General features: G+C 46.8%; 1 protein-coding gene across 10 annotated transcripts in view; it reads right to left on the reverse strand.

Annotated features, from left to right (window-relative positions):
* Positions 1 to 17,104, reverse strand: part of TP53BP1 (tumor protein p53 binding protein 1) — a 956,094-nt gene that overhangs the window by 180,477 nt on the left and 758,513 nt on the right. For all 10 annotated transcript variants that reach the window (XM_085644315.1, XM_085644316.1, XM_085644314.1 and 7 more), the window contains one exon: positions 1,503 to 1,718. In XM_085644315.1, the coding sequence (XP_085500441.1) occupies positions 1,503 to 1,718 (216 nt within the window). The remainder of the gene's footprint in view (positions 1 to 1,502; positions 1,719 to 17,104) is intronic.

Raw genomic sequence — 17,104 nt, forward strand, 5'->3', positions numbered from 1 at the left:
CGGAGTCGGGCTGCCCAAAGATAGAATGGAGGGCTTTGTAAAATGCACAAATCTAGGCAGGAAATGCTTCGGCTCCCGAAAAGCTCGGTACCGTCCCAGCAGGCTCAGAGGGCGGTGTCGGGGGACGACGACCCTCCGAGCCCAGCGTTGCATCGGCCGAAGGGCAGGAAGAAGGCAAAGAGCAACAATGCTTCTTCACCTTCTCCTAGTGCTTTGACTTACCCGATGACGAAGACTTCAATGACGAATGATGGTGGTGGCTCCGCGACCGGTCCGGTGACCTTCCTCTTGACCGGGACCTAGAGCGGCGGGAAGCCGACTGCCGGGCCTCCAGAAGTTTTCCCGCAAAGACTTCGGGTTCATGGCCTAACAGTCGGAGCACATCTTTGGGTCGTGGTCGTGGTCGAGTTCCAAGCACCAGAGGCACACGAGGTGCGGTTCCCTGACAGACATCAGCTTGTGGGTCTCAAGGCTTGAAGCCAGTCCGACGATGGGACATCCCTACACGCACCAGGAGTCGAACGACTCGAAAAAGATGTCAACAAAAAAGTCAAAAAATTACTAAAGTTACCGCTCTCTCAGGATCTGCGCAGGCTGGGGCGGAAAAAGGAAGAACTGACGTCAGCGTGCAGGGGCGGCGTCTAAGTAAATACCACAACATCATCCGGCGATCATGATGCAGACGACAAACGCGGAGTCGACCGACGCCACTTACCGACACGCAGGGGTACTGCTGAGAGAAAAGATTCTCCGGATCCAGTCTGACACCTGGGCGTAAATCTAAGGTAAGGAATCTATAACTAATAGTCTCTTTCAGTATACTTTCAATATATTATGAAACGTCCTGTCATATTATATGACAGATTAGCTTAACTCCTCCTCCCCTCCTACAGAGGAAAACTGATTATACACCAAAGATCTCTGGGATTAGTAGCGTACCCCGGAGCTTAGCATACACAGATGAACATATTACATCTAAGATACAGCCGTGATCTTCTCTCAGAAATCTCTTTCTCTGTCTGTTACATTGAAGTGCATACCTATATGACAAGGTTTACAGGTTCCTAAACAGCCGCATTTCTGTGATATATCTAGGTGTGAGTGCCTGACCAGAACAAAACAAGGGGCATTGTTATCTGACCTTTTCTTGCGTAAATCCCAGGAAAGAACAGAATGAGAAAACAACTGCAGGTTCTGTGTGAAAATACGATGTGGCACAAAAGCAAACGTGTTTATATAGTAACGTGCAAAAGCTAATGCGGCCTGTGTTGTGCACAGTAAGGCTAACATAGGGAAAACCACAAAGGGCCATGTACTGAACACATGACAATGCATTTGGAAAAAGTCCACGGTGTAGATATGAGACCGAAAGAAAGGACCTTGTATTGGTAATAGCCCCTTCCTACAGTGAACCTTTGAGACATACTATTTGCTGAAACACTGGTCAAGCTAACATCGGTGTTCAATCAAAATAAATTAATACAGAGATATAGGTAACTCACCCTCCTCTTCCTCACTGCTTCCGGTGACACAGTCTTGTGACTTCTGCCGATTGGTCAATTTATCACTAAGTGAAGCAGCTGTAAGCAGAAATGCATATCCAAGGAAGAGTGTTTTAGTCTGTGGTAAGGGCCCACGGCTGTGCTCCAACTGAGGGCGTTCAGCTGCATTATCTCCACTTTCACTAGGGCTGTAAAATTCTTCATCTTTCGCACCACCTTACAAAAAATAAAAGGTGTTTTATTCGCTCATTTAGTGATCTCTGGCAGAAGAAAATCTTTTAATTTTAATGCTATAAGCTTCACATTCCATGTTAGCACTAGGGACTGGGAAACACATACAATAGTATCCTGTACCATCATTCAAAAGTGCTCATAACACAGCTGTATGGATCATTGGCCTGTCCATCTTTGCTACAGTGACGAGTTAGTTTGTTATTTGAACACATCATTCTGTGTTGTTTGTATTTGCAGTAGACTTGTTTTATGATATTTTTAATCAAGAGATTTTTGCACAGCTTTTTCAGTTAGGATTGGTTTGGGGCTTTTAGGTTAAACTGTTATATCAGAGGACATTCATAACAGGAAAGCATTTTAGGTAAAGGGTTCTTTTGTGAAAATAGTGTTATGCATTTTATTTAAAAATTTTCCAGCATTTTTACTCATCCATATTGGAAATTATTCACCAGGCTTTGCAAATTATATCTAGCAGTTTTTGACTTGAGGAATTTTGACTTTGACTTGCGGAATTTTGACTTTAGGCTGGGCTGCTAAGGAGTACGTAATAACCTGCCATTTTTCCTCTTTGGTTGATTAAACGTTTGTGGCAGCCATATTCGGTCAGCATCTTAGTTGCCATCTCTGACCAAGTTATTTGTTTAGTTCCAGATGAGCCCTTATGGCACAATGCTACATGTTCACACAGCAGACCACCGAAGGCAATCCTCCCTGTTCGTCCAACCACTACTGCCCCAGCTAGGCTGCCTTACGTTCCAACTGTTGCAGTTTGCTTCTCACCAACTAGTAAGCTCTCAATGCCTTGTCTACTTTTGCAAAACACTGGCTTCTCTCAACAGGCGCCACCGTGCTTTGTGCTAGAGACAGATTTTCAACATCCTTATCTGAGGTCAAGTTTGTGCTCTATTGCCTACTCGCTTTATTCCTTTCCCTTCTCTGGCAATGGGCTACCTGTTGTGAAGCGACTTACATTATATTTTGGTACTCAACAAACATTTAAATTGTGCTCAAATAAATGATCATTCTTTGATAAACAAAATTCCGGGTTACGAGGGGGCGGATTATTTCTGACACTCTCTCCCCTATATTAGCCCGATGTGCAAGAGGACGCGCAGCAGATCGTGTTAAGGCTACTGCCACTTGACTAATCGATTTACTACTGGCGAATTTTAACGTATGTGAGTATTTAAAAAACAGTACATATTTTAACTTCATTTGGGTAACTTTAGGAGAGATAAAATCACGCTGTTCTTACCCCCGCCCCATGGTCTCCCGCGGCTGACTGCCGTTTGTGTGGAGAGCGTGGCAGTCAGTCCCTGGGCCTATCCCAGTCCATTTCCGGATGACGAGGGGGGCGGATTAGTTCTGACACTCTCTCCCCTATATTAGCCCGATGTGCAAGCGGGCGCACAGCGGATCATGGTAAGGCTGCTGCCGCTTGCATAATCGATTTATTACCTGCAAATTTTAACGTATGGGAGCATTTTAAAAACTGTACATATTTTAACTTCATTTGGGAAACTTTAGTTGAGATAAAATCATGCTGTTTTTACCTGCCTCCAACCCTGGTCTACCGCGGCTGATTGCCGTTTGTGTGGAGGGTCGTGGCAGTCAGTCCCTGGGCCAATACCAGTCCATTTCCGGGTGACGAGGTGGGCGTATTAGTTCTGACTCTCTCTCCCCCATATTAGCACAATGTGCAAGCGGACGCGCCTAAGGCAAGCTCGTCTATGCAAGCCCGTCTGAGCCCATCCGCGCTCGACCGGGACCAGGGGCCAGGACCCCGGCTCCTCTCAAATCAGACCACAGCAGATACTATTACTACTCTAGAGATAAACTCCTTGCATTACCTGAGCACATACCATGTAACAAGGCACCCTGTAAGAAAAGCTTACCCAGGGTATATGGAGGTCCCTTTTTTCATGTCTAAGTTGCTAAAGGTGCAGCCAAGCACAGTTAGATTGGTCACATAGAGGAACTGCATTTATTTCAATGGTAGGTCTGTACCTTAACACTCCCTTGAGATCTGGGACACTATAAATTAGACTAATCCTGACCTAGTTTTAGTCACAGACACCTGGCTTGACGAAAATAATTCCCATGATATCGCTAATGCTTTGCCTGTCAAGTATAAACTACTAAAACAAGATCGGAAGGAAGGAGGACTTGCCATTTTGTTTAAGGACTGCTCTACCTGCCTCCCTGGTACAGTGGCACAGCTAAGAGAACATGAAATCCTATTATTTCAAGTATTAAGAGGTGGCCATATAACACTTGGTGGAGCGGTAATCTATAATCCACCTGGATATCAACCAGATTTCAGTGCACAACTGCTCACCCAACTATTGCCCTCATGCTTGAAACACGAACTCTTTGTAGTAATAGGAGATCTCAATGTTCATTTTGAAAAAATAAACAACCCCGTTGCCAAACATCTGTTATGTTATGTTATGTTACATAGTTTATAAAGCGCGTGACTCACCCCCGAAAGGGTCTCTCAGCGCTCGCCGCCCTATGCAGATGTGCTGGGGTAGTATCATTCCGAAAAGAGAGTGGTCTTAAGAGACTTTCTGAACGCAAGATAGTCGGAACATTGTCTAAGCGGAAGAGGTAGTTGATTCCAAACCAAAGGGGCTTGGAAGGAGAAAGATCTGCCGCCCAGGCGCGTCCTCTTAATCCTAGGGACGAGTAACATCGATTTAGATCCAGACCTCAGATCGCGGTTGGGGATGCACCGATGAAGCCTTTCAGTCAAGTAGGAAGGGCCGGGACCACACAATGCCTTGTGGGTCAGGCAACAGAGTTTGAACTTGACTCGTCTCCTCACTGGTAGCCAATGCAGTTGTTGAAGAAGCGGAATAGAGGGTGATCTACTGGGAGCTTTGGTGACCAAACGTGCAGCGGTGTTTTGCACCACTTGCAGACGGCTAAGAGCAGATTCGTTGGCAGCGACCATTAGAGAATTACAATAATCCAGTTTGTTTAATACCAAAGCCTCGACCAGTGTCCTGCGAAAAAGGTCTGGAAGATATGGTAGAGCTTTCTTCAAAAGACGTAGAGTGAAGAAACATGTACTAACGGTGTGAGAGACATGGTCCTTCATGGACAAGGCCTGGTCGAAGCGGACGCCCAGGTTTTTCACTGTGGTCTTAGGCAATGGGGCGGGCCCCAGCTCAGTGGGCCACCAGGTTGGGGACCACAAGATGGTAGCGTCTCCAAAGGGAATAATTTCTGTTTTCCTGGCATTTAGCTGTAGAAAATTACTGCACATCCACTCCGAGATGGCCAGCATACCTTGGGAAAAACAGGATTGAGCAGCAGGAGAGGTTTTATCAAATGGAAAGATCTGGAAAATGACATGCAGATTCTGCAACTAAAACAGTGGGTTAAAGGACCCACGCACACTGCAGGGCATACCCTTGATCTTCTGTTCTCTAATATAGAGCCCACCCATATCAAAGAGGTCAGGCCTCTCTCCTGGACAAATCATTAATTAATTTCTTTCTCCCTTAGTCTGCTGGCAACCCCAGCAAACCCTTCTATGCCACAATCAGTGGCAAACAGAGCTTGGAGGCTGTTTACTTCTGACTCATTTCAACTTCACTCCTCCCTCAATGATCCAAATGCCCTAGGTGCACTCCCATCAACATGGGAGCAGTGAGCTTTCAAACTGAGATCTCAAATACACTGGATCAATGTGCACCTAGATTATAACACACACCCAAAAGGAGAACACCATCAGAGAAATGGTATCTGCCCAAACTCAGGACACTAAAAAGAAAGTGCAAAACGCTGGAACATAAATGGAGATTGTCAAAACAGGATAAGGACAGGCTGTTATATAAGGTGGAGATGAAAACCTACAACAATCCTATTAAGAATGCTAAGAAAACCTATTTCGCGAAGCGAATAAACAACAATAGCAACTCGCCCAAAGAGCTTTATAAACTAGTAAAAGATCTCTGCAAACCAGCAAGTATGTTGCAAACCTTGCCCCCCCCCTTCAGAAGAATGCTGTGAGAAGATAAGTAAATTCTTCTCTGATAAAATCAGCGAGATGTACTCTTCTTTCCGTAATCAACCCTCCATAGATAAGATCGATTGGGAATCTTATGGACCCTCACCCTGACGCCCAATCTCGTTTAGGAAGTTTTTCCCCTTTTACAGAGGAACAAGTTGCAAAGGCAATGGGGGAAGTTAAAGCAGGGTCTCCACTTGACCCATGCCCGCACTTCATTTCATCTCGGATCATACCGGCACTATATCCACATGTAATCTAACTTTTCAACCAATCTCTGGACACTGCTGTATTCCCAGAGATCTGGAAGAAAGCTATTGTGACCCCTCTGCTGAAGAAAGCAGACACGGACATCCACAATCCAGCCAACTATCGTCCAATCTCCCAACTCCCTTACCTATCTAAAGTTATGGAGAAGCTGGTTAATAAACAATTATCCAACTATCTTGAAACCAATTAACTGCTAGACCCATCTCAGACTGGCTTCAGAGCCACTAACAGTACTGAGGCTACCCTCTTGGTTGTCCTGGTCAATATAAGATCCCTAATCGATCAGGGGAGAGCCGCTGCCTAGATCCTGTTGGACTTGTCGGCGGCCTTCGACACAGTCTCACATGGATTACTGTTGAACAACCTGCAAGAAAAGGGTATACATGCCGAAGCCCTTCAGTGGTTCAGCTCCTTTTTGAGCAACAGAACGCAAACAGTGCCAATGGGCGCTTTTTCATCAAGCCCAAAATCCATCAGCTATGGTGTCCCGCAGGGAGCCTCCCTGAGCCCTACGCTCTTAAACGCCTATGTATCATCTCTGGCTAAAATCAGCGAGAAATGGGGATTCAGTATTTGCTCCTACGCGGACGACAAACAACTAATGATAGCTCTCGAAGAGAGGCACGAGAGCACTAGGATCAAACTGAACAACTGCCTCTCAGAAATGGCGATCTGAATGTCAGACCACTGACTGAAATTGAATGCTGATAAATCAGAGATTCTACTCTTCGGGGGAGCCCACCTAATTTGGGATGCAAAAAACCTGGGTATCCTTATTGATAACACTTTAACCATGCAGGACCATGTCAGGGCTCTGAGCAGGAGAAGCTTCGCTTCTTTGAAGCTACTAAAAAGGCTATTCCCATGGATCCCTTTGGAACGTAGGAGAACCATCACACAGGTCCTACTCATAGGCAAACTGGATTACGGGAATGCGCTATTCGTGGGCATGGCAACTATCTTTTCACATGCCTGCAATTAATCCAGAATGCAGCCGCCAAACTGGTATGCAATAAAAGTAGGTGTAGCTCAGTGTCACAATGCATGAGACAGCTCCATTGGCTGCCTGAGTGTCAAAGGGCTAGATTTAAGCTCCTAGCCACGCACACAAAGCCCTACATCACTGCGGTGCCAGAATTCTCCAAAACAAAGTTCAATTTTATGCCCCTACATGGTGTCTAAGGTCATGATACCAGGCACGGGCCGAGACAAAACGTATCAAGAAAGCCAGGGAAGGGGGCAGCGCCTTCTCCCACCTTGCGGCAACTCAATGGAATGAACTACCGCTAGAACTACGTCTTACTGATGACTATATGTAATTCAAAAAGAAGTTGAAAACCCATTTGTTCCCTAAGGTCTAGTTCTGGATACAGTCGCATCAATCATCACCTCACTCCTACCGTGGATCTCGCTCTTCCAGCGCCGTGATATCCTAATCGGATGAATGTTGCGCTCTAGAAATAAATAAATAAATAATAAACTGAAGATTCACAATCTATAACAAAATGTTCAACTGAATGTTTTATTTGTTACAAACCCCTGAACAACCAAAGCTTCCATTCCTGATATTACTTTTGACTGTTGTATTAATTTTAAAGTGTTCCATTCGCCTCAAGTTGACGGGAAAGGTTGGGGCTTTGCATCTATTTTCAGGTGTCCCTTTACAAGTGTCCCCCTCTTTCAATTGTTGTATTTTCTATTTCTTAATCTCACTTTATTTTTGAGCCATTCATACTTTTTGTCCCTGAGGGATTTACTATTTGGGCAGACAAGCTCATAAATCTAGACACTGTTCAATGCTCTCTCTGACTTAAATCTCAATTAGTTTCTGACCCACACATGAAGCTGAGCACTGTTTGCACACTATTTTGTGCCCAGGCTGGAAAAGTCTTTTGTGATACACCTATTCCTGTAGCTTGAATTTACTATTTTTATGATCCCTTTTATATGTTTCCTACCTGAGAGATGTACTTGAGTTAATAATCTTGTTAAGGCTATTAACAGGCAAGCTACGTCCAGACTTTTTGCAGAGAGCTTTTGTAATTCTCTCTCATAAGTTAGGAGTCCTACATCTTTTTGGCCACTTATACTAGAAGAGTTCCTTGAGGTTTTTAATACCAAAATCACACGTGGACTTAGACCGCACTGTTTCCACTTGCATTATGAATTATGTTTTAAATAATATGAATTTTCTTCATCCTGAAAAGTGTGTGACTAGCATGGCCACACATTTTTATCACATGGAATAATGTGAAAATTAATCAGATTTCAGAAACATCCTGGTATGGCATTATTAGTCAGGCAGCAGTGAAAAAATGTTAATCTGCAACAAGCATTGCCCATAAGGGTTAAAATGTGTTCTCCAAATCTGAACTCAAAAGCCAACTCCATAGAATAGACAGTGTAAGTAGGTGAGGAAATTCTTCCATTACACAGAGTATGCTCCAGAAAGAACATTACTGAAGGTAAATAACTTGTTCTTCTGATGGACACTTCTAACCACATACTACAGGCAGGAGAGAAAACCTTCTTTCCCAGCACATCAATACACTTCCATTCCATGTCCGATGGAGCTATGAGGAAAGCACTGGAGTTTGCTATACTGACAGAAATATGTATGAATGGGCTTTCCTGCGTGAGATGATGCATAAGAAAGGCCAAGTTTATTGGGGCAGGCCTATGGCACTCAGCAATAGGATGGCTCACTGACAGCGCTGAGACCAATGCAAGACCAATTCATTCTCAACTGAAGTGTCTAGACCACTAGCATTTTGGAAGTCTAAATCTAGACCAGCATCAATGCTGTCAGGGGGAAGTAAACAGTTCACCATGTCATCATCATCTTTTTCAGACTAGAAGCTGGGCCTTAGGAATTTTGCAAAGTGGCGCAGACAAGATTTAGCCAAACTCTGCTATGGATCCAAAACTGGCATCTGGGTCCGATCTAAAACTGGCAAAGGCCGACGGCGAACCGGTTGGAAACTGCATGGCCTATAACAAAGGTGTGCAGGTGTGGCTTGTTCCAGAAAGGAGCCAGGCAAGGCCGTACAAGGATTCAGTTTGTGCTGATGCAGACTCCACAAGAGTTAGTGGAATTGGACAGCTTGGGGGACCATGGGGACTTAAAGCACTCAAGGGGCCCAGGATAATCTGAAAAGCTGCAGCATTGCCTCCTTGAAGGCCTCAACTTGCAGCCTGGTTAACTCAGGGGACACTGGCTCCAACTTTGAGACAGGACTGGAATTGGACTATGGCAGAAAAATTCAAGTACTTGGAACACCAACTTCACAACCTCTCCCTGCATCCAAAGTGGCGGGGAAGATTGAACTCCCGCTTAGACTTTTATGTCTGGGCCACGACTGGCCTTGCGACTTCATTTAGGACATACTCGAGGAGGGCGTCTTGGACCATCTCCAACAATTAGATCGGTAATGGAACTGGCACTACGAAGGTGATCACTCAATCAATCAGGATTTATAAAAGCACAGCTAATCGACCAAAAGGGTATCCAGAAGCTTGCAGGCACCGGAGGCTTATTCGAAACGTCTGGTTTTGAGGGTCATTCGGAATTCTAGAAGTGATGGTCCAGAGGTGTTGTTCTGGGTCTTTGCTGCATTGTGAGAGAAGGAGTGTCCTCCGCTTCTGCTCCGGTAGATGCGGGGAGTATGGGCAATTGAAAGGAAGGCAGAGCGTAGTCTTCTCGATTGTTGGTGGAATTTCAGGAGGTGGCTAATGTAGGTGGGTCCTTGGTTGAGTAGAGCCTTGACTGCGTGGGTCAGCAGCTTGAATTGGCATCTCTTCTGCACCAGGAGCCAGTGGAGTTTCCTGAGCAGTGGCGTTCTGTATGGTCTGAAGTCTCTGTAGAAGTTGTGCCGTGATTCCTATGTAGACAGCATTGCCATAGTCCAGTCGGCTGGTGATGAAGGCTTGTGTCACGGTGCGTCTCGTGTGTAGGGGTAGCCACTTGAAGATCTTATGTAGCATGCACAGAGTGAAGAAGCAGGTAAAGGAGACGAAGTTGATCTGTGATTTTATTGTGAGCTTGTTGTAAATGATGATTCCAAGGTTTCTGGCATGGTTGGAGGGAGTGGGTGTGGGTCCTAGGCCTGAGGGCCATCAGGAATCGTGTTGCTGCTGTTGCCAAAGATCAATACTTTTGTCTTTTCTATGTTCATCTGCAGGCAGTTGTTCTTCATCCAATCACCTCACTTCTTGTTTACAGCGACAAAGCTTTGGTTCACGCTCCCAGATAGCCTTCAGGTGCATCAGAGAGCACTTGTCGCAGAACTTTAAGTCATGCTTGGAACTTAGGCGCAAATGGCATGTGGATTCATAACTGGCATCTGTATCCTGTAGGTGCAGCATAGGTTAAAGCCTGTAGTCTTTAGAGGGGACATTTACCCTAACACGCTCTCATCAGAAAGTTTGTGTAGTTGGTGTACACGGACAAGAAGTTGAGGAGCAGCGCTCCAGACCTGCATCGAAGGGTATTGAAAAAAAGGAAATAGAGTCAGTGTGTAGGGGTGATGCCAATATATAGCTCTGTGTAGTGGCCCCTGGCACGGTTCAGGGGTTGCAGGGTGAAGGGCTGGGGCGAGGAGGGTGTAGGGGTAAAGAAAGAGTTTCTTTTTAAAACGTACCTTACCTCCTTGTCGCTACTCATCGTAGTCCACTCCACAGGAACCAGGAAGCACACCCAGGCTCCCCTCACCAATCACAACGCTGCAACCACCAGTACAAGTCTGCTGCAGTATCTCAAAAGATCCAGATGGTGTCCCACGAAGCTCCCTGTGATGGAAGCATGACGATGAAGGCACCACTTCAGAGTACTCTAAAGCCATTATATGTATGTGACCAAACAAATGCAGGAAACTAGTATACCTAGGAGGCACTAACAGGGATCTAGGTGAGACTTGAATGCATTGATAGAAAACCCCAAGTCAAACAACGAGGACACGATTGCCTGTAAATGGTACAATATCAAATGGAGCGAGCTCGTCTTGGTTAGCTAATCACTGAGGTACGGGAACACCAAGAACTCTGACTTTCAACTTGGTGAAGTCTTGGCGTGCCAATGTTAGCCCAGACAAGAGGACCACATGCTGTTAGTGTAGAGAGCCTACTACGAACACAGGTACCTCTGGTACAACTGCCGGTTTGGTATTTGGACATTTCCAGGCTGCAAGTCAAAGGACACCATCAAGCTTCAGTTTTCAACACCAGAATTACCCAAGCCGGGAACATCATCTTGAAATTTTCCTTGTGTAAAGGTTCAAGAGCTTGCAGCCTAGGAACATAGATCACTGCTTGACTTAACAATGCCATAATGGTGTGTAGGAATTGGGATGAATAGGACTCCCAATTCTGAAAATTCCAGAAGGTGCAGTAAAAGGTTAGGATGGCTGTGAGACTTGAACAGGTCCTATGGCAGGCACCAAAGGGGCTCCTTGGGCAGATGTCAAGCTGCTCCGATGAGGATGCCACAGAAGGCGGAGTGCATTGAGGCGACCTCCCTCTGGAACGTGTATGACATTTAGGGGTGTTGCTTTCCATCCTTCTACTCTTCTTGTATTTCCACTACTTTTCTTTTGTTAGAGGATTTGGAGGACGGCACTGAAGACAACTTTGAGGCTGATGTAAAGTGCGATCTGTGTCGAGCCCTTCTTTGCTCCAGCAAGCTGATTGTCCACTCCGTTGTGTTGAAGGCAGTTAATGTAATAGGATAGTGCACATTTGAGGTCCAGGCTAAGGAAATGGGGTTGGGTCTGCCTTGAGTACTATATCTGAACCACCAGACTATACCGCAATCCGTGGGAGAAAAGTATAGGTCACCTGAGCACCTGGCAATCTGCCTACTGACTGCTGGGTCAAAAAAGGTTTTCGCCCATGTAGTTCATAGAAGCTCTACAGAAACTGGAAAAGGGTTGAATCTTTTCAGCAAGATGCTCCAGTTTACTTTCCAAGAATGCAAAGTCAGGTCCAAGGTCTACTCTGCCTTACAAACTGTTGTGAAATAAGAAACCTCCTCCAAAAGCAGGGCCAGAGGGGTAGGAAATGCCCCCTTTCGAAGAGGTATCTAAGCCACTGGTAATTAGTACATTTAAATAAAGGCTGGAAATAAATGAATAGAAATGAAAGTTAACAATCTGATTTGATTTAATTTAATTTATAGATTTAAGCACATAAATCATGCCAGAGGGGATCTATAAGCCTTTGAGTGGCCCGCAGAGGTCACAGTTCGATGATAATTTTAAAGATTATACAACCATGTTTTCAGAGATTTCTTAAATGAAGGTAGGTCTGAACAAGAATGTAACTGTAGGGGTACTGGTTCCAGTGTTTGGGGGCCGAAAAAGAGAAGCCTCCATACCTAGCTGTACGAATACGACTAGGACGTAACAGTAGGAGTTGGCGAGCCGTGATATACGGCTTCAGCTTGTTTTATGAGATAACATGGACCATTGCCATGCAAAAATTTGAAAACCAAACAAAGACGTTTAAAAAGAGCACGCTCTTTTATAGGAAGCCAATGAAAAGAATGCCATATAGGTTCTGAAGGAGACTGAGGAGGAAGGTTGCAGACAAGACAGGCCACCGTGTTCTGCACCACCTGGAGTTTGGAGAAAAGGCCTTTGTTCATTGCGACAATAAGGGAGTTCCCATAGTCCAGGTGGCTCACTATTAGTGCTGGGACCGGAGAATTCCTGGTTTGCAAAGCAACCTAATGAAAGGCCTTTCTGAGCATATGCATCACACCAAAACATATCCCAGAAATTTAATTGACATGCTGATTCATGGAACGGTTGTTATCTAAGAGAACACCTAGATTTTTAGCACTTTTTTGGGGAGCAGGGGTCATGCCTAACTCGGAAGGCCACCAGTCGGTAGAAAAGACTGTATGTGCCTTCCCAAGAACAAAATTTCCGTCTAACTGGAATTAAGCTGAAGAAAATTGGTTGTCATCCAGGAGGCCATTTTTAACCTTAGTCAGGGGAGCCTCAGATATATATTAAGGATAGGGGTCAAAATGGATCCCTGAGGACCCCTTTATTCACTCAGCGGAAAGTTTTCCAGCAATCCAAAAGCTTTGCCACTGACACCGATCTACTCTAATCTCCGGATTAGGATTGAATGAGAGACAGTATCAAAAGCTACCAACAGATCCAGGAGAACCAGCATGGCAGAGCTCCCCTGATCTAAGACAAGCCTGCTTGTGTCAGTGGCCTCCACCACGGCAAACTCTGTGCTATATAAAGCACGGAAACCTGACTGGGAGGGGTCTAATAGGGAATGGATTTCTAGAAAAGAAACAAGTTGGTGGTTAACCAGGGACTCAGTAACTTTTCCAAGAAAAGGAAGCAACGATATCGATCTATACTTGACCAAGTCTGTGGTGTTGGCCACAGGTTTTTTAAGAATGGGTTTAACCTGAGCAGCTTTCCATTTGGTAAGAGGAGCTTCCAGATTAACAGAAAGATCACACAGCTCCGTATTTGGAGCACGTAGTTCTGGGACCAAAGTAGCGATAATCTGAAGAGGGAAAAGATCACCAGGAGATCCAGATTAAGTCCTGCTAAGCAGGCCCAATGCTTGTTCAGTAGTGGCGGGATGGAAGTAGTCTAAAGCTGTAGACAGGGGGCTGGTCAAAGAATCCAGAGGGGCTTGCTTTATGGATACAGCGCTGTTAGTAAAGGGACTGGTAAAGGTTATCGATCTTTTGTTCATAATGGCCTGCGAGATCGTCAAAGAACGGCTTAGATGGAGGAATGGAGGGGACACAACGCCTGGTAAGTAAATTCTTTTAGGATTTTATAGAACAAGTTACTTACCTTCGGTAACGATATATCTGTAAGAAACATTAGTTAGTGTTAGATTCCTTACCTTAGAATATCCCCAGGTGTCAGACTGGATCCTGAAAGTTTTCGCTAGCAGTACCTGTGCGCGTTAGTAGGTGGCGTTGTGCGGCTCCGCGTCCGTCGTGGGCGTCGTATGCGTCGAGATGACGTCATGGAGACTTCTGACGTCAGTTCTGTACACGACGTTCTGCGCCAGGAATGCAGAGCCATGCAAGACACTGACCACTGGTGCATAAAACTAGGGCCCTAAAAGGGATAACGTTAACCCTAGAAATCAGTTTGCAGAACGGAGAGGATGGGCGAGGCGGTAAGGAATCTAACACTAACTAATCTTTCTTACAGATATATCGTTACCGAAGGTAAGTAACTTGTCCATCTGAAAGAAACACGTTAGTGTTAGATTCCTTACCTCAGAATAGATACCTCAGCAATACCAACCCCGGTGGTGGGTCTGCGAACCAAGATCACACCAGAAAGTCCTGGAGAACAGAACGGCCAAAGAAGCCTTCTCTCCGGACATGGCTGTCAAGGCAATAATGCTTGGTAAAGGTATGCAGTGAGGACCATGTAGCTGCCTGACAGATATCCTGCAAAGGGACTCCCCATCCCAGAGCGGTAGTGGCTGCCGTCGCCAGAGTAGAATGGGCACGCAGCCCAACAGGAGGCTCCTTTTTAGCCAAGGAGTAACAGGCTTTAATACACAGAAAGGCCCACTGAGAGATGGTTCATTTGTGCACAGCCCGACCTTTCTTGGCGCCCACGTAGCCAACAAAGAGTTGATCATTCACCCGGAACTGCTGTGTGCGCTTCAGATAGAACAAGAGTGCACGTTTTGGGTCCAGGCGGTGGAGCGTCACTTCCTCTTTCGAAGGATGCGGAGGCAGAAAGAAGGTGGGCAAAATGATGGTCTGCCTGATGTGGAAGGGCGTGACAACCTTGGGCAGAAAAGAAGGACGGGTCCTTAACACCACCTTGTCCGGATGAACAGAAAGGAAAGGAGGTTTAGAAGAAAGAGCCTGGAGCTCACTCACTCTCCTGGCAGAGGTGATAGCAACCAGGAAAGCAGTCTTCAAGGTGAGAAGACGTAAAGGACAGTTGTGAAGCGGCTCAAAGGAAGCGCACATCAAAAAAGTCAACACAAGATTCAAGTCCCACTGAGGCATTATAAAGGGGACCGGAGGGAACGTTTGAGTAATGCCTTTAAAGAAACGACTAACAACAGGGGACTTGAAAAGAGAAGGCTGATCTGGAAGCCTTAAAAAGGCGGAAATGGCCGAGAGGTGGACCTTGATAGTGCCCAGAGCAGAGCCCTGCTGGGCCAGAGAAAGGAGGAACAGAAGAACTTCTGAAAGAGGGGCAGAAAGGGGATCCACAGCCTTCGCTGTGCACCATGCCACAAATGTATTCCACCTACAAGCGTATACCGTTTTAGTGGAGGGACGCCTGGCTGCCAAAATTACATTACAGACTTCGTCAGGAAGGTCAAAAGCTATCAACTATCGCGGCTCAATCTCCACGCATGGAGATAGAGGCTGGACAGGTTCGGGTGAAGGACCGTCCCCTGCTGTTGCACAGAAGATCCTCCCGAAGAGGCAGTCGGATCGGAGGACAGATTGCCAGACTGAGTAGCTCGGGATACCATACTCTTCTTGCCCAATCCGGAGCCACAAGAATGACTTGGGCCCGTTTGCGCCTGATCTTCTTCAGCATTCTGGGCAGAAGTGGTATAGGTGGAAAGGCGTACAACAGACCGAAAAGCGTCTCCGAGCGACTGCCGCCTTGGAAATTCAAAAGCGCAGAATTGAGGACATTGCGCGTTCTCTTTGGTGGCGAATAGATCTAACCAAGGCTCTCCCCACTGCAGGAAGAGACCTTGCACCACGTCAGAGGTCAGAGGTCAGACGCCATTCGTGATCCAACATGCATCTGCGGCTGAGTTCGTCCGCCCTGGCGTTCAGGGAGCCTGCCAGGTGTTGAACCACCAGAGACATGCCTCGATGTTCCAGCCATGTCCAGAGGCGCAGAGCCTCCTGACATATGGTCCACGACCCCACCCCGCCCTGTTTGTTGCAATACCACATGGCGGTGATGTTGTCCGTGAACACCTGCACTACCTGTTCCCGGGCAGAGGGAAGGAAGGCTTTCAGAGCAAGTCGCATCGCCCGCAGCTTCAGAAGGTTGATATGGAGCTGGGATTCCACCGGAGACCAGAGGCCCATGATCTCCGCCTCTCCCATGTGGCCACCCCATCCCAGGAGGGACGCATCCGTCACCACTGTGAACTCTGGTTGGGGAAGGGAGAGGGATCTGCCATTGACCCAATCGCGATTCGTGAGCCACCACTGCAATTGACGGGTAATGTCCTCCGAGATTTGGACGTGATTGGACAGGTTGCCCTGATGCTGTGCCCACTGAAACTTCAGGTCCCATTGCAGAGCCCGCATATGCCATCTGCCATGTTGCACTAGCAGGATGCAGGAGGCCATCAGGACCAGGAGCCGGAGGGTCATCCTGACTGAAACCCGGGACAGAGGCTGAAAGATCGGAATCATAGCCTGAATATCCCGGATCCTTAGTCCAGGGGGATAGACCCGAAACTGCACCGAATCCAGAACCGCCCGATGAATTGGAGCTTCTGAGAGGGACTCCGGTGCGACCCCAGCAAATGCAGAAGGTCGTGCGTAGTCTGGAGAAGGGAGACGACCGTTTGGGGCGAGCCCGCCTTCAACAACCAGTCATCTAGATTGGGGAAGACTGAGACCCCCGATCTGCGCAGATGAGCTGCGACCACCGCCATCACTTTTGTGAACACCCGAGGGGCGCTGGTAAGGCCAGAGGGGAGCCCGGTAAACAAAGTGCTCGAGGCCTACCATGAGCCGCAGGTAACGCCGGTGGACCAGCAGGACGGGAACATGAAAATAGGCATCCTGCAAGTCCAACGCTACCATCCAATCTCCTGGATCGAGAGAAGACAAGACCTGAGCCAAAGTCAACATCTTGAACTTCTCCTCCCGGAGGAAGCGGTTGACGTTCCGGAGGTCCAAGATGGGACACAGACCTCCTTTGTCCTTCTTGAGGACCAGAAAGTAGTGGGAATAACAACCACTCCCTACTTCTGGCCCAGGAACGCACTTGATGGCCCCCTTGGCGTGTGGGGCGTGACTTCCTGCTGGAGAAGTGCCAAGTGTTCCCCCAACATGCGGTGGTGCTGAGGTGGCATGGCT

The sequence above is a fragment of the Triturus cristatus genome, chromosome 3_1 (assembly GCF_964204655.1).
Source record: "Triturus cristatus chromosome 3_1, aTriCri1.1, whole genome shotgun sequence".
Classification (NCBI taxonomy): Eukaryota; Metazoa; Chordata; class Amphibia; order Caudata; family Salamandridae; genus Triturus; species Triturus cristatus.